Source organism: Capsicum annuum, chromosome 4 (genome assembly GCF_002878395.1).
Source record: "Capsicum annuum cultivar UCD-10X-F1 chromosome 4, UCD10Xv1.1, whole genome shotgun sequence".
Classification (NCBI taxonomy): domain Eukaryota; kingdom Viridiplantae; phylum Streptophyta; class Magnoliopsida; order Solanales; family Solanaceae; genus Capsicum; species Capsicum annuum.
The window spans coordinates 227,154,288-227,172,510 of NC_061114.1; the positions used below are offsets into that span (position 1 = coordinate 227,154,288).

Consider the following 18,223-nt stretch of genomic DNA (forward strand, 5'->3'; position numbering starts at 1 on the left):
CACACCATTGGGCCATTGATCCGTAAGCTCTGATACCACTTGTTGGGTTTGAAATCGAGAGGGCGTCATGCGAAAGCTTTTAGTTTGCCATAAGACGATAAATCAGACGACACATGAAAAATTAAACTAAAAATATATTATTGGATATGGTTTGGCCAAATGGCTTACATATTAAAAGAAATCTCCTCCTAAACAAAGACTCTTTAAAGACTACATTGTGGATGCCATGAGAAGGGGGTCTTCTATTTATAGATGTCAAAAACCTTTCCTCCAGCAAAGAGGTTAGCCAAATATGAAAAAGAATTATATTTTTTTCTTTCAAGAAAAGTAAAAGTAATTATGGTTACTTTTATTTTCCTTGTAAGAAAAAATAAAACTTAAATTTAGTAAGAAAATCAGGGCAAAAGTGGGGTCCTTAAACTAGGACGCAAATCGATCATGATGAAAATGGACTTCTTCGAGATATAATGTAAATTAAACCTACTAAATAAGAGAGGAAAAGAACATCATTTCTATCGTGGTGCAATCATAATTAAATCCTTAGATGAAAACAGTCCGCTTGTTAAATTGAATCAAATCTTATATAAAGTTGAGGCACAACAAAAATTACTTATTTCTTTTTTTTGGTCGAGCAAACACAGTTTATTAGTATAAAACATGCATGTGCTAATTACAGAATCGTATTTACAAATCTACTAGTATCGACTGCTAGTATTGTCTCATCGTTAAACTTGTTGCTTATATAGTTCCTCAAGGCTCAATCCATACTCCTTATGTTTACACAAAATTACTCATACTTTTGAGGCATTGTTATACGTTACTTATATTTATAACAATTGAGATAATACCCTAGAGAAATTTCGTGCACTAAATATATAATATCGGTATTAAGAGAGGCAGAAAATAATGTGCAACTTCTTGTATATTATCAAATATCAATATAATATGACTGATGAGAATTTTTGATATTTTAGTGGATACAGAAAGCAAGAAGAGACAAGACCCTACTGTTGGATTTTCATGGCTCTTTTAATTAAAGAATTGTGAAAGGCAAATATTCTCCAGACTTCAATGCTTTGTCTTCTTCTCAAGACACCCCCCTAAATCCTACAACTTTAGACCTCCTTTTAAGGGCTCTTTTTCCAAATCTGTGTAACTTTGAGTTGCATAATTTAATCCTTTGAGAAAAGTTGTCTTCAAATATTACACATACATATACTTGTAAGTTGTAAATGTGACCCGGCCAACCCCAAAAGTAATTAATAGTTTTTGGGTCAAAGTGTATGTGATTCTTTTCACCTAGATACACCACACAAATCTTTTCTTTATAAGCATCCAAAAGAAAGTGAAAACGAAAAACCTATGGGGTGTACATGTTTGCTCATTTTCACGAAAAATGATTTTCCCCAAAATAAGTAATTTTCTTACTTATGTTCGACTATTTGATAAGTACTAGAAAATATTGCCCCAAAAGCGTTTATATATTAACATGTATAGCCGAGGTAGGGGTATCAGGGGTTGGTGGATTGTGTGTTGGAGGAGACAATCAGGGTGAAATCTCATCTATTAAAAACTTGTTTTCCTACTTTTATCACATGTTGAAAAATTTTGTATAATTGCGATAAGATTATAAGTAAATTATTAGACAATGATATGCATCTAGAAGAATGAATAATAGGAACATTAAAATTTTTCTATTACATGAACTGATTGGAGGAAAACTTGATCTTCTGAGCACTCTTTCTTGATATTTTTTCTGAGATGGAGAGAACATACTTCTTTCTGGTTTAGGGATCAAAACTTTAATAAGGATTCTGAAATGTGTTTTCAGGAATGATACATTTTTCATAAGTTTTTATCAAACAAAGAAAAAGCCAATAAATTTCAACTTATCTAAAATAATTAGATATTTACATTTTAGGCCTAACATTTTAATATTTTATTAAATCATAAAATTGGCTCCTTTAATGATAGTATATCTATGTATAATATATTAATATGTGAGTAACTAAGAAGTAAATATAATTTTATTTTTGTGACCATATTGTAAATCTTGAATCTTATTGTTTACACTACACCAAAATTCAAAATCAGCTAACTAGATACAGTTTTCAAGCAATTGTTTAAGTAGAAATCTCTTGGCAAAGATATATTATGATAAAGATAGTGCTAATAGTGCTAATTAATTAGTAATAGTACTATATATAGTACATATGGATTTGACCTCAAAGTTGACTGATTATTACTTGCAAATAATTAAAGAAGATTGTTTTTTATTATGTGATGGTGATATGGAACCCTAAAGTCATCAATGATGACAAATTGCTTTTTAAGGAGATAATATATGTATATACTTCATATTCTAAAGAAGTTTCAATTTATTTTTTGAAACAAAACACAAGAAATGGATCTTTTTAAATTAATGGATGCTTAATTAACTAAAATAGGGTATATAAATGTTTTGAGTGTGTGACAGTAGATATACAGTAGTCAGAGAGGAATATTCGATTTCTTTATCATATTTTATTTCTATTAAAACATTTTAAATGATTATCTTATATTAAATTGGGGATCAATGTCCTATAACTTTTTTTTATAATTAATCAATCAAACAATTAAATATTGTTTTAGAAAAATGCACTTACTTTGAATGAAAGGCCAAACATTTTTACTCAATAATTAGGCACTCGTGGGGACCAAAGGTTATGTGTGGAGTTCCCTACTTGAATTGTCTAATGTTTATTACTTTTTCATGTCTAAAGGAATATTATAAGTACAAAGACTCATCTACTTTGGGATGTTTATTGAACCCTTTTTTGAAAGTTAGTTGTTTCATCTTGTCAAAATTACTCTATTTATTAACCTTTTTAAAAACTGAGGTGTTCAATAAATTAAACACATGCATTGTTAGTAGTGATTAAATGTTCAATAGGTACATATCTTAATATTAAGTTATCTTGACATTATAATTCTTGAATTAATTTATACCATCTGAAAAGTGAGATTGTATAAGACCAAGTTTGATAGGATAATATTGGATATCAAAAATTAATGTCGAAATTAAATTTATACTTTGAACTATTGAAGGTATAAATTTATACTTTTAATCAAACAAAGAAAAAATTATATTCTAAACTTAATCATGAAACATCTCATCGCATCCCAGAGTCAAACAACCCTTACGCTAGTGTCTTAATAAGTGAAAAAAATAATTGGGCAAATTTAAAGAACCATATATACAGCCTTATACAAATTTCTTTCTGTTTTGATGTAAGTTGGAATTTCGTAATATCAAAACTACAAGTAACGCATTAAGATATGAGTCAAGAATTACTCTAGCTAATTCTTAAAAGGGAAAAAAGGGGTTAATCATTTTGTGAATGTGGATTTAACTTATACTAACACTATAATATGTTTTAATTTTGCATGACCAGTTTATATAATCTAATCTCTCATATTTTGGTATGCTTCATTTTCCTGTAGTAGCTAAAAATTACATGTAGTTATTTTTTAAACGCATGCACATTGGATCAGCAGTGCCCCGCATATCGAGACGGGGAAGTTTAGGTTTCTTAGAATTATGACACATATCAACATCTAGTGCTAATTGATTAATATAATTGGATTAATCTCATAATTAGGATAAGTAGGAGAATCATTTAAAATAAGGTCATATTTCGACTAAATATTATAGACGATAAAATTATGTGAGTTCAAGTAACAACGAAGGATAAGTTTGCTCAATTTCGCATAGTACGAGCTAAAGGAACGTTTGGTTGTAAAATAGGAAATGGTGGGGGGGAAATCTAAAGCAGAGAAAAACAGCTTTTCTTTTATTGAATCAATCTTTATTTTGGAAGATAGTGATTAGTGAGATTAAAGATTATGAAAAGGTGAAAATCCAGTAAAGAAAAAAAGAAAAGAAAACATAATAATTGAATTAATCAGAAAAGCTACTTATAACTATTACCATCAATGTGTTCTATTTTTCTTTTTTCTTTCTAAAGAACACAAACGCACGCATGCATCTTCGTCATGTTGTTATCTTTTTTGTGTTCGTGTTTGAAATAGTAATACATATTGCTCTTTTCCCTTTCTTTACGTGCTTTGTTGCTGTGTGCGAATAAAATCTTATATATATATTGCTAGCTGAAAAGAAACTTCTAAAAATATAATAGTGTTAAACTGAAAGATCGGCACAGAATAACACAAAACGAACAATATCACACGCCTATCTATTCTATATTATGGCCGGTTTAGAGGAAGACCACCATCTTTACGCGGGTACAATCATAGTTTCATTCATTCGTTGAACCTTGAGGATCACCATTAGCATTGAGGTCAATCACCTGGCCAATTTAGCCCGACATGATTATCTACCAGAACTGAATATTTAGAAGAAGTTGCTTATAAGCCATAAGGTACTCCTATTATAGATACGTTTTAATGACATGAGGCCTCTGAAGAAAAATCGTGCTAACTTGTACATAGCAAACAATATCACATGTTCTATTATGTGTGAAATTCCAAAAAAAAAAAAAATCAAACCACAAAGATTTATTCGTACGCAGTCTTATCAATTTCCATTGATGACATAATTTAATAGATGGAAATAGTATAGGCAGTGAAGGGATATATGTGTATGTGGGGGAATACTGCTGAAAGGGTAAAAGCAAAAAGGAGGATTGAGATAAAAGCAAATATGAGTTCGCCCATACTCTGATGATCTCACATTCTCCCATCTTAACTTTTTCTTCGATTTGAACTTTTGTGGGACCTTTTCTTTTATATTTTATACTAACTAATGTGCTGTGATTTAATTTTTTGATGGAATATTGACAGCTTAATCATACTTTATTCATGTATGCTACAATAATTAATACTAATATAGTAAATTCTGCCTACTTTATACCATCTTACTCGAGAAAAAACATATCTCAGTTTGATCAGTTGACATAAAGAGACAAAATCCTCAGTTTAAGAGAATAAAAAGAACCCCCCCCCCCCACCCTACCCCCTATGGAGTAATTACCAATAATACGTACTTCCTTCGTCCCATTTTATGTATCATCATTTTCTTTTTTATTTGTCTAAAAAGGAATGTCACATTTCCTTATTTGATAACTATTTAAAGACAAAATTACATTTTTACCCTTATTGATCCCACTTATAAGGATCCACTTAATTAAAAAATAATAATAGTACATTGTTTTAATAAAGCACAATTTGGTAAAAAACATCAAGTATTTACTTATTTTTTAAATTTTAGTGCCCGGTCAAATGGCGACATATAAAATGAGGCGGAGGAAGTATAATACTACTACGGTATGTATTTACATTGATCCTTCTTGAAGTTTCGGAGAAATATATAACACAATGAATATATGCTGGAAAGTGGATCTTAATATATACGATAGCCTTTAAAATATACTAACATATTGTACACATAGAAATATGTAAATTCAAGTACGTTATTGAGACGATAAATGAGCAAGGGGGTTGAATTAATTTGACAGATAAATGGATCAAATCAATAAATGAATCATAATCAAACTTGCTGAATATAATATTTCCTCGACTAAGATGGGTCATATAACAAGTCATACACCGAGAGTTGAACATGATTATATTCGATCTCTCTTTTTTACTTTACCACTCTCATTCACCTTATTTTTTTAAGATTTAAATTTCGCGTCTCATAAGTCCTCTGTAACAAAAGATAAATAGATAGCGCTAACAAGGAGAGACATTACTATTATTAGCTTTCAAATAAAAAATAAAATTTCTTCAAATTTACAAAAAAGATCTAGATACATTTTTGATAATTTGTATGCATGTTTACGTTTGAATTAATAACATTTATTTGACCTGTCGAGTAACACAATTATGACCAGTTTTGACCCAATTTGATAGGTTGTTTCAAGTTCAAACCCATTGAATCAAATAAACAAACATGGATTATTTACAACAAGCTAATTTTGCCTCCTCTAGATATTAATATTACTACCTCTTTGACGAATTAGGTAATTAATTAATTAATACATTATACATGAAGATAGAATTTTCTGCAGTTCCCTAAGCCAAATTAAATGTGGCTTGATTAAGTACTACAAATGTTTGCACGTAAAAAGGAGTTTTATTAGGATGTTAAGTTATAGAACCATCAATTCTATTTAAGTTATTGCAAAAAGGTGGGGTTCTATATATGATTATATTTCTATATTTGAGGATGACATAATTTTAACGTGTTATAATTATCCGTAAAATCTGAAATTTCATGTTTTTGAAAATAATTTTAGATAATATAGCAGAGCAAAGAGTAATAAATAATTTTATTTTATTTTTAAATGAGAGAATGATGATGTCGTCATGTAAATGTCAAATTGACATCATTATTTAATTTGTAATCACATAGCGTGGTGTGTCCCATGGGGGGCTACTTCTCCTGAAAAAAAAAGTACAATTTTTTTAGCAAATGGAAGTATGCAAACAAAATATATGATAGCTTTTTTCCAATAATGTTGGTCCCCCCATATTTTCTCTTTATTTTTTGTTTCATTAGTCCTATCTATATTATTTGTTCATTCTTCTTGGGTTTATACAAATGTATTCATTCTTCTATTTGAACCCATTTTACGTACACGTAGTTTTCATACAATTGTGAATTGTGGCTCACATTTAGTTCTACTCTGAAACGTAATCAAAAACGTTTTATCAGTTTGTCCTTGTAGTATTTTGCACCAATGCATCTTTTCATTCGATGAGGATCTTTTACTTATTATTACGTTACAAGCTATATATATATCTTGACCAAAATATATATGTATGTTGCTTGTCGGAATGGATGAGATCTCTTCATATACCTCGTGGTTGAGGTAGGAGCCAGTGGCAAATGACATCCTTAGTGAAAATCTTGTTGTGCGTTACCACCTGTATGAGTCCTAGGTAGAATTCGAATTAGTCGAGTAGATAATTTTCGGTTATCTTATGATCAAACCAAGAAAATGATAGCGAAATTAAAATATGGTGTCATGGTTCAAGTCCGTGACATTTATTGTTCGCTTTGGCCCAATAGAACAACCTTGCACTATCATTCGCCCAAAAGCGCGGATATACATGTGACTTATGCAATGTCTTGGACCAAAGGTGCAATGAGCACCTCTTCTTCATTAGCTTACCAATCTAGAAATTTGTCAGTCCTTCTCTTTGACTCGTGACTTCATCAGCCTGCTCTTCGTCATGAGCGTTACACTTGTATCCAACGTGAGAAAGACATTAACAGTATGTGCACTACTATAAATTGAGACATTGGATCATCAAACTTATAGTTACTAGGGGAATCTACTACTGTTCTTCCTATTTACTGCACTGCTTCAAAAAGAAAATTGTTCATATATACGTGTTTTTCTCAAAATGAAAAGCGTTGTTTCACTATTTATTGCTACATCTTTTTTTCTTGAATGTATGGTACTATGATGGACCACATGAATAATGGAAAGACAATCATATCCAATTTGGCCTTTCACAACAATATTTTTGTGTAGTGTTTTTAAGATTAATATTATTATACCTATCAAGCAGAAGGGAGGACTATATATTAACAAAGACTTGTCAAGAAAACATGTGGGTATCAAAGAAAGAGAAATAACAATCAAAAGGAAGATGGAGGTTATCATTTCTCTTCACACAACACTTTTTTCATTCAAAGCCTTGGGATTGAAGGCAGCAGCGCCAGACATTATTAATCATAGCCTTAGGGAATTATAATCATCTCCCTGTAATTACAGATTTGCAGTGCACCCCTAAACACATAGGTGACCCCCCACAAACCAACCCATCTCCACACTAAAATAATTTTTTTAAAAAATATAATTATATAGGGATGCCCTTGGAGACAAGAGTGGGAGACATGAAATTCGTTTTTATATTATGAATGTGCTAAAAAGTTTGGCAGAAAAAGGATAAAAAACAATATATTATAGTATACCTTATATACTCATTTTCGTTTTATTTTATGCAAAGCTCTTTCCTTTTTAGTCTTTTTCAAAAGAACGTTATCTTTTCATATATTTAAATTTTAAATATATTTTTTTATAGTTATATAACTGTCATGACATATTTAAGCCTACAAGTTTTAAAAGTACTATTCACTGAATTTGTGTCCGATTAAATATCATCATATAAAATGAAACGGAAGAGATATATAGTATTATATTTTGAGAGCTATAGCTAGGGGTTCCATCTCCTCTTGCTTGCTTGCTCGTCTTCTTTCTTTTCAAGGTTGCTTTTAAACCTCTTTGAGACATCGAATGAGTAAAAACAAGACTTATTTGGTGAAAAGTTTCTGAAAGTGAAGATGGAAAATTTATGTATAATTTTTTTTTTCTTTTGAGTTGAATATATAGTATATTAGTAGTATATAGTAGCATAGAGGAGCTATATCTTAAGATTTTTTATTTTTTTTTTTGAAGTGAGAAGAAGATAAGAAGGAAGAGGAGAAGCGTGAGTAGTAGTAATACTTTTGCTTTTTAATTATTCTTCATCTTGGGATTTTCAAGTGCCTTAAAAAAAAAAAAAGCAAAGTTTTCTTTTTTTTTAATAAAATTATGGAGCCTGCAAATCTCCATCACCACCAACAACATCAACAATATCATCATCAGCTTCAGTTCCAAGATCAATTTCCTCTTATTGGTATTTCTCCAAATTCTTCTTCATCTTCTAATAATTCTTGCTATGGAGTTTCAACAACAACACATACTTGGATCCCATGTACTACTACTATCTTGTAAGTCTACTTTTTCTCTAAGAGACACAACTTTATTTAGTCATAGAGTGTTTGATACGAATGATTATATTTTGGCTACTTCCATTATTATGATATGTCTTTAACCAAAAAAAAGTCTTGGAATAATGGAATCTCTCCTCTTCTCCTATCTTTTTTTTTTTTATCTTTTGACATTCTTTTCTTGATTTGATGTGCAACAAATAGAAAGTTCCCATTAATTCATTTTCCTTAGACCAAATATTTCACAATCTTGAAACTTTGATTATTACTTTTCCTCAAAAGCAATAGTGCTAGATTTTATCTAATCTTTTTTTTTAAAAAAAATTTAGGAACAGTCCTGGAAGTGGTCTTATTGATTCATATTCTAGTGGAGCCATCATCAATACTACAAATTCATCATCAAGTGATCCATTAAACCTAGTTTCCATGAGTAGTACTACTCAAGATTTGGGCTTTCATCAATGGGATGATAACATAAAGCAAGAAAGTTCATTGGATAATTCATATCCAAGATTCACTCAAATGTTGAAAAGTCCATCAAGTATAGAAGAAGCTCGTGAATTGAGTGATATGAATGCTAAGCTTTTGCTTGGTACACTATCTAATAGCGGGCTTCAACTTTATCATGGAGATAATAACAATAATAATCTTCTCTATTCTTCTAACTCTAGTAGTGTTGCTACTAATAGAGGGAGATTTAGTCAAATATACCCCACAATAAATGTGTCCAACTTGAATATGTATCAAGCAAATTCTTGTAGCTCTTTGGACATGAATTTACAGCCATTGGATCTCATCAACTCTTCAAGATATGGAGGGAGCTTTAGCCAAACATATGGTCTAACAAATCCTTTTCAGCATTCATCAAGTGAAAGTCCAGTAAATAGCTCCACTAGTACTGTAAGTATTTCTATATTTGGTCATAAATACTAATATTTCGATATATTTTGCAAATTGATCCGGAGTTCAGTCTTCGCATCATTCTATGCAAATATTTAAAAAAAAAAATTGTTTGAAGAGTATATTAAGTGATACTTCACTTACAAAACTTCAACGTTTTTCAAGTGAAATTCATTTCAGTCCTTCAAATGCACTTTTTAGATTTAAATTTCAGATATTCCTTTTATTTTTTTGGTTCAACTTCAAGCAAATATTGTCACAAAGTCGATTTCTTTTTCTCATTTATCTTATCAGTGTTTTTCTTTAAATATTTTACTTAAATTTGCATGCATTTTATGTGTGCATTGCTCTTCACTATGTTACTAGCAAGTCGGGGTAAGCAATTACAACTTACGTTTAATAATCATACTTGCATTGAAGAATTAATACATATAGTTTCTAATTAGGGAATTTCAAGATAATTAATCCAACGAATAATTTCCATTTTTATGTAGATACTCTTCTTGATACTCATATCATTACGTATTTAAGAGAATGGGGAAAGTTAGAATTATTGTTTTTATTTTTTTTGCTTTCTTTTTACTTTTGGAATAATATCAAGAAAAGAGAAATTGGAATAATATCAAGAAAAGAGAAAGCCTTTCTTTTCTCATATTAAAGGTTACTTCAGCTTTATACATTTATATATGCCTCTTTATCTCTTTTTATTTTTTCACTTTCCTCAGAAATGAGTCTCTCTTTTTGATTGATATGATTAAATGTATAAACTAACTTTTTTTTTTTTTTTTTTTGTGAATTTTGAAGATATCAGCCTTTAGTAATGGAATGCCTGAAGCAAAAAGGACCAGCAATACTTTGGAGCCAAATAAAGGGCCTCAAAATGCACCAAAAAAATCAAGAGTTGATTCACGCACATCTTGTCCACCCTTTAAGGTAATATATACAGTCTATAATATACATTGACAGTGAAAGAAAAAAATACTATCAGCAAAACTTATCTGTTTATAATTTAGTATATACACATGAGATATAATCCACAAATAATTAATTAGATTTATAATCTTGAAAGCGATACGCACATTATCTGTTACAACAAGTTAATGTGACATAATAGCTTAAATATTACTTACATATTTGGTGTATACAAGTAAAACCATAGTGTTATCATAGCAAATTAAATGTGATATACGGAATTAGAGTAAGTTATTGCAGGTCAACTTATTATTTTTATACAAGATGTCACTACATAAAAAATTAAACTATAAAACTTTTGATTTGTATTTAATGGTTGATTTTGGTTTATTGAAATAATATAATGCAGGTAAGGAAGGAGAAATTAGGAGATAGAATAGCAGCTCTTCAACAATTGGTTGCACCTTTTGGCAAGGTAATATACATTTTGCATCAAAGTCTCAAAGTTTTTGGCCTATAGTATTATAAAAGTGTCCTCTAACGATTTAAACTTTTAAATAAGATTGATGATATACACATAAGTCTGAAAAATCAAAATATATTTGGTTTAGCAACTTAAACTTTTAAATAAGATGATTACATATTTTTAGCAGGCATAAAAGCAAAATCCATATTAATAAGTTTAATTTATACACTAATAATATTAGTAGTAATAAAAAAAATTCCACACTGTTTAGCATATATAAATGAAATTGTCATGAGTAGAAAAAGCAAGGTTGAATTAATTAGATGGTTGTTTTGGCGTCAAAATATTCAAACAATGGATAGCACGAGTTTCATGAAATTGTACAGTGAACAAGTGCATGCTTAGGGCATTTATAACCCCAAGAAATGCATTGTTCAAAATGTACTAAAAGTTTTTTTTCCCCTCCGGCATCGGATATTTATATTGGAGTCCGATTAAATTTGAATTCACGCATTATAGGAGAGGGTTCATTTCTTTGGGCGGTGCTCGCGCCTCACGATAAGAGTCTTTCCATTTCCACTGCCATGATCAAAGACCTAACACCTAAGATTAAGATGTACAACTCATGTTACGAATATACTAATATTACTTAAATAAACGTTGCTACGAATATACTATATTTGCATTGTGTTTTTAGTTTCTTTATTTAGAGAGACATAAATGTATGGTGAAGTGAAGTTGGTGAAATGTTTGACAAGTGAAAAATAATGTTTTGCATGTGAGAATATTGCAGACGGATACAGCATCTGTACTAATGGAAGCTATTGGTTACATCAAATTCCTTCAAAACCAAGTTGAGGTACCTCTACCTTTATCAGCTTCCAATACATTCTTCTTCATACATACAGCGTCAGCACATGTTATGTGAAGGTGTTACAGTTTAAAAATTAAAGTCAGAGAAAGTTTTTTCTTTGAAAATATAGTGTTAAAAACATTTTGAATCATTAGTCATTGTTGACTTGGAGTACTTATTATGTTATTTTGACATATGTAAATTTTAGTTTACAAATTATGAAAAATCTATACCACAATTCTAAGTATTTTAACCATCATACTCATAGCCTCATCATATATAAATTGGTACATATGGATATATAGTAGAATCATGCAAACACCGATATGATGTGCACAAGTTTATATATTTGTTGTGCATTTCCAGTTTCGTTTTACAAAATCTAAAAACTTTTTATACTATATATCAGTGTATAGCTAAACTCATTAATTAAATATACTTAATGAATTGTTACCGGAGTTTTACAGTGATAACACACCCAATGTAATTCCACAAGTAAAATTTAGAGAAGATAGGATGTACGCAGATCTTTCTGGAGTCTTATTCAACTAAAAACTACAAGAAGACGTACACGTGTTTGTGTAGACAAGTTAATTTAATTTCTTCTTGACGTTTAGTCCTTTGCTTCAAATACATAATATATTTTCAGTAGCTAGGGTTTTGGAGCTTTTTGTTATACATGTTGAAAAGCCTTTGACATGTTTGTTTTTCTGCTTTCTACAGACACTAAGTGTGCCATACATGAAATCTTCACGAGGCAAAACCAACAGATCACTGCATGGAGTAAGTTATATAAATTCTTGCATCTATTCTATGCCCTTTGTCACAATTTATGTGAAACTCTCTTTCTTTAGTCAGTTCCAAAAGAATACTCCTACATTTCAATTTGTTTGTCTGCTTTTTACTTGCATGAAGTTTAAAAAAGAAAAAAAGAACTTTGAAGAAAGTTGGAACTTAGGAGTTTCCAGAAAAAGAAAAGAGACGTTTTTTTTTTTTTTGAAATGTTACTAAAAGGAAAGTATGACAAACAAATTGATAGGACGGAGTCATATTTTTCTATATTTAATAACGATTTAACTTTAAATTTTCAACTTTATCCTTAAAAAGATAATTTATACTTACAAAAATTTCTATAGCTTGTTTTAACCTCAAGACTAAATTAGTTCCAACAATATTTCTTTTTCTCTTAAACTTTATGTCCAGTCAAACACAGTGACATAAATTGAGACTGAAGGACTAGTATGCAGTACTCATCAAAGTGTCCATCTTTCTCTTTATACGTTATGTCTTGACAACGAACACGTCATTTACTAATATAATTATATTTTGAATTATATTATGGTGGCATGCAGGGTGGTGGAGAGATGAATAATGGTAGCAGTGAAGAAATTAAAAGAGATCTTAGAAGCAGAGGGTTGTGTTTAGTGCCTTTGTCATGCTTGACTTATGTCACTGATGGTGGTGGTGGTATTTGGCCACCCCCTAATTTTACTGGTGGCACTTAATTAAATTCCTAAACTTGTAAGACAATTCATCTTAATTAGTTTAACTTTCTGTTTTTATCATTTTTACTTTATTAATGGAGCAAACTTGGTCATTCTGTTCAACATTGAAAATTGTAGGATGGACCAAGTTTGATCCATTAATGGTTTGTTACTAGTTTTTAACATTGCTTTTTCATATTATTATTATTATATATGGTACTCTTTGACTCTAGCTACCCGGTGTAACGTGCATTCTATTTGATTTCTTCTTGTTCTTTTTTTCTCTTTTTTTCATTCGGTGTCCGGTAGTTTATTAGAATTCGACTAAATTCAAATTTGCGTCAGAAAGTCCCGCATCAAGAGATAAATGCTCCCTAAGAGACCTCTTATTAAAGATGAGAAAAGACTTACCGCTCCACCACCAGTGGCGGATCTACATACAATTCGGGGGTCATCCGAACCCCCTTCGTCGGAAAATTATACTATTTTTACATGGTCAAAAATATTTTTATGTATATATAGTAGATGTTGAACCCCTTCGACTAGTCCGTATGTTTACTTCTGAACCTCCTCAGTGAAAATTTTGGTTCCGCCACTGCCACCACAACTCTTGTTACAACAACAACAATAACAACAACATACCCAGTAAATTCCCATCTAGTGAGGTCTGGGGAGGGTGAAATGTACGTAATCCATACTACTATCTTCGAAGAAGTAGAGAGGTTGTTTCCGATAGACCCCGGCTCAAGAAACTCTTATTGATATATTTTACTTGATTCAAAGCAGCTACGCTTTTTTTCTATATACTACTCCCTCTGTCCAACTGGCATGGAGTTTAAGAAATAAAAAGAGATTTTTAAATCTTGTGATTTTGAACTAAAGGTGTGTATAGTGTTTTAATTTTTGTAGTTTTAAATTTGTCAGGTAGAATGTTAGAAATGCAGAACTTACTAAATATAGAAAGAGATACTCATTTTGAAACAAATTAAATTAAAAGTAAGATAATTAAATCGGGACGGACAGAGTAACAATCACGAAAAATAATTGCAAGATATCCTGTAAAACCTCTCATTATGTGACATTATAGTATCTTTTTTGAGAAAAATATCCTTGAATAAATTTCTGATTTATCCAAGAAGTTTGGAATCTCTACACCTAAATAATGCACGTAGAGTTTCTCTCTAATCTGATGATGATAAATAAAATGGACGACTGGACATATTTTTACTAATAATTTAAAAGTCGTAAGTCGTAACATGTGATATTACAAACTTTAAACTTCAGATCTTCGTTTTTGAAGTTTGAAGTTTCAAGTCTAACTTCAAACTTTAGATGACTTTCGAGCGAAAGCAAGAGCCTAACTTCAAACCCGAAGGTGTTTTGACAGTTTAAACTTTAAACCCCAGGGTTTGGAATAAGATTTTGGCAATTAAAACACCATAATGGAAAGTATTAATTTTAAAAATAAGAAAGATGGGCGATTTGAAATTGACTAAATGTTAAATAGTCTTTAAAAACTGACTAAAGTTACCATATCTTAAAACTGCAACCTGTATATTTACGGTCCAGCCCAAAACTATATAATGGGCTTCAAATACAGGCCACATGGGCTGGGCTCTTGACAGTGATTCCCCTGTCGAAATGATTTTGAACTTCAATTTTTGATGTATAAATAACATAATACCAACCTTTTAAAATTAATTATGCTCTCTCCCCTTTTTTAAATTACTTTACTCTCTCTCCCTATTAATATACATAATATAGCCGAAATATACATAACAATCTATGTATATGTGGGATTTTTATAATATGTTTAGGAAGTTGGGATTTTTTGTAATATTAAAAACATAAGTTGTGTATTTGTGTAATTTTTATATTTTTGATTCATTACTGTTTTTAGAAATGTAAGGAAAGACAGTATAAAACAAAACTCTTCTAGCCTGACCTTTCTCCGAATTTTATATATAGCGGAACTTTAGTGTAGCGAACTGCCCTTTTTTTGCTAGTTATTCGATATTGTCCCAGTGCGGCGGACAAGAAGGTTTCTTATGATAAGCTCTCTGCGCACCTTCAACCCCAAAGTTGTAGATTTGAATTTTCAAACGAACAAAAATCGGTAGGAATCGCATAGAAAGGTGCTTTACAATTTTTTGTTTTTTTTTAAAAAAAAAAAAAAGACCTATGTGATCCCTAATCCCCTCATTTTCCTTACTCAGAGTTTTTTTTAAAAAAAAAAAAAAGAAAGCAAGTAATATATTCCATAAATACTATTGTTATGACCATTCAAATTCCTCGAAAGTTCGAATGGAAGCACTAATTTTCATCTTTAAAAATACATCATGCTTTAAATGATTTAAGTATATTTATCTCTTGCTTGATCGATGTTTCAGTTCACATAATATTAAATCCAATTGATTCCCTTATTATCTTTGCTTATATTTTAAGTAAAGTATTTTTTGGAATGCACAACCTAGTTGGCATTGAACTGAATAAAAAAAATATTTTAAGCAAAATTCAAAGGCATCAAAGTTATAATACTTTCTATGTTTAAAAAAAGAACGAGTTACTTTTCTTTTAAATTTATTTAAAAAGAAATATTTTTTTAATAATATTTTAATTTTGACTTCTTACATAACATATTTAAAATTATAAGATTAAATAATATTTAATATATTTAACATAGTTTTAATTGAAAATTACATAATTTAAAAAAAATTATTTTAAATTTTATGTTTTGAGAGTAATAAAGTTAGAAAGGATAAAAAAAGTTCCAACATATTGCTTGGCTAGTCTCTTATTGCCCATATAATATCATTAAATGGATACTCCCTCCGTTTAAAAAAAAAAACCTATTTTAACTTGACACAAAGTTTAAAAAAATAAAGAAGACTTTTGAATCTTGTGGCTTTAAATTGAAGTTGTAGCAAATGTATCAAAATGTTCTTTAATCTTGTGGTTCTAAACATGTCATGTAGAAAGTTAAAATTAAGTATTTCGAAAAAAGAAAAAAGGTCATTTTTTTAAACAAATTAAATAAGAAAGTAGGTCATTCTTTTTTAAACAAAGAAAATAGTGTTTTAATTGGTCCCTAGCACAACAGCTAGCTATTTTGTTTCGAGCTTGTTCCATTACTATTTACACCTACCAATAGTGAAAAATTACATAAAATAGCAACCTTAAGACATTAATTATAATTTATAGCAATAGTTTTTCAAAATTACAACTAATAACAAAACTAGCAATATTTTACCTTCTCTTGAGAAAAGCGCGTGACTTTAACTCACTTTTTTACCTTCTCCTTTTATCACGTCATTTACCAATTTCAGTTCCCTCAAACTCTTTTTTTTTTTTTCCTCTCTGAATCTTGATAAACTTTGCATCCGACTATTAAGGTAAATTTTTTTCAATTAATGCATGTTTTATTTTCCATATAAACTCTTTTATATATTTTATTGTCGATTCTTTTTTCAAATTTGTCATTCTTCTTCTTCTTGGTTTGTTAGGGTTTGATTTTCTTTTTTTGAGTTTGTGTTGAATTCTTTGATTTTTCGATATAATGGCACAACATGCAAATCGTAGTAGTTCAGTTAGGGGTAATAAACCGATGAATTTAGTTTCCGATGAACTTCCATCGTTTAATCTTGGGTTAACTCAAGATGAAGATTTTAACTTGGGTTCTACTAATATTCAGCCTAAGGGAGGTGTTAGCTGTGAAGAAGCGAGGTTGAAGTACCGTAACAATCCGAAAAATATTGTGAAAAAAATGAAACGAAAAGGTTTGAGAAAATCTTCATCCGCAAAACCCCCAAAATTTTAAAAATCGTTGAAAAAGAGAAAATCGGATGAAAAAGGTGAATATAGTAAAATTTCAAGTCCTATTTCATCTGACTTTGAATCCTAAGAAGAGAAAGTGAAGGAGGTATGATTCTATTTGTAAAATTTTATATTTTCTTGAAAACATGTTCATAGATGTATTTTATATATACAATTTATTAGGTGTGTATTTATTTTTCTGTTTCTTTAAGATCTGAAATTGTAGTATACATTGTGTTGTTAAGATATGTGTAGCCCCTACTTGTCTTTATTTTATATCTGTTATATGTAAAATTTATATTTTGTGCAAAGGTTGATTATCGATAAAAATTGTATAATGTATGTATTTTGTATATATTGGATATGTATTTGTATTTAAGATATGTATAAGATATTTGTATTTGTCAATGATAAGGTTTGTATTTGATGTTCAGTTGTAATATATTTTGGTTACTAAAAATACTTGTTGTATTCATAAAATACATATGTATATGTTTTATTGTTATTAGTTGTATTATGTAAATACATAAGTGTCACTCTTTTGACATGTAAAGTATATACATGCTACAGTTTAGATATTTTTTTGTTTTGTTTACTGTTAAGATTTGTATTTAATGTTAAGTTGTATTTGTTATTCATTTGATTTAGACAAAGACATGTACTTCTTTCTTCTTGATAAGCATGATTTTTGTCATAGTTATGTGTAAATAAAAATTAATTACTATTAATAGTAATGATTTCTCAAAATCACAACTAATAACATAACTAATAATATTTTACCTTCTTTAAGAAAAAGCGCGTGTTTTTTATTCATTTTTTTATCCTACCCTTTTTTCACGCCACATACCATTTCAACTCCCTCCAACACTTTTTTTTTTTTCAAATTCCGATTTTTTCTCTCTGAACTTGATAAACATTGCATCCAACTATTAAGGTAAGTTTATTTTTACACTTAATGCATGTTATATTTTTCATGTAAATTCTTTTATGTATTTTATTGTCGATTTTTT

At 29.7% G+C, this 18,223-nt stretch overlaps 1 protein-coding gene across 1 annotated transcript; it reads left to right on the forward strand.

The window, feature by feature from the left end:
- The first annotated feature begins 8,193 nt into the window (after positions 1–8,193).
- Positions 8,194–13,632, forward strand: LOC107866965 (transcription factor bHLH110). The gene is made up of 7 exons (XM_047411269.1): positions 8,194–8,785; positions 9,115–9,685; positions 10,490–10,618; positions 11,007–11,072; positions 11,857–11,922; positions 12,640–12,699; positions 13,269–13,632. The coding sequence occupies exons 1-7, from the start codon at positions 8,607–8,609 to the stop codon at positions 13,419–13,421; spliced, it is 1,224 nt and encodes a 407-aa protein (XP_047267225.1). The 5' UTR covers positions 8,194–8,606; the 3' UTR covers positions 13,422–13,632.
- Positions 13,633–18,223: the final 4,591 nt, after the last annotated feature.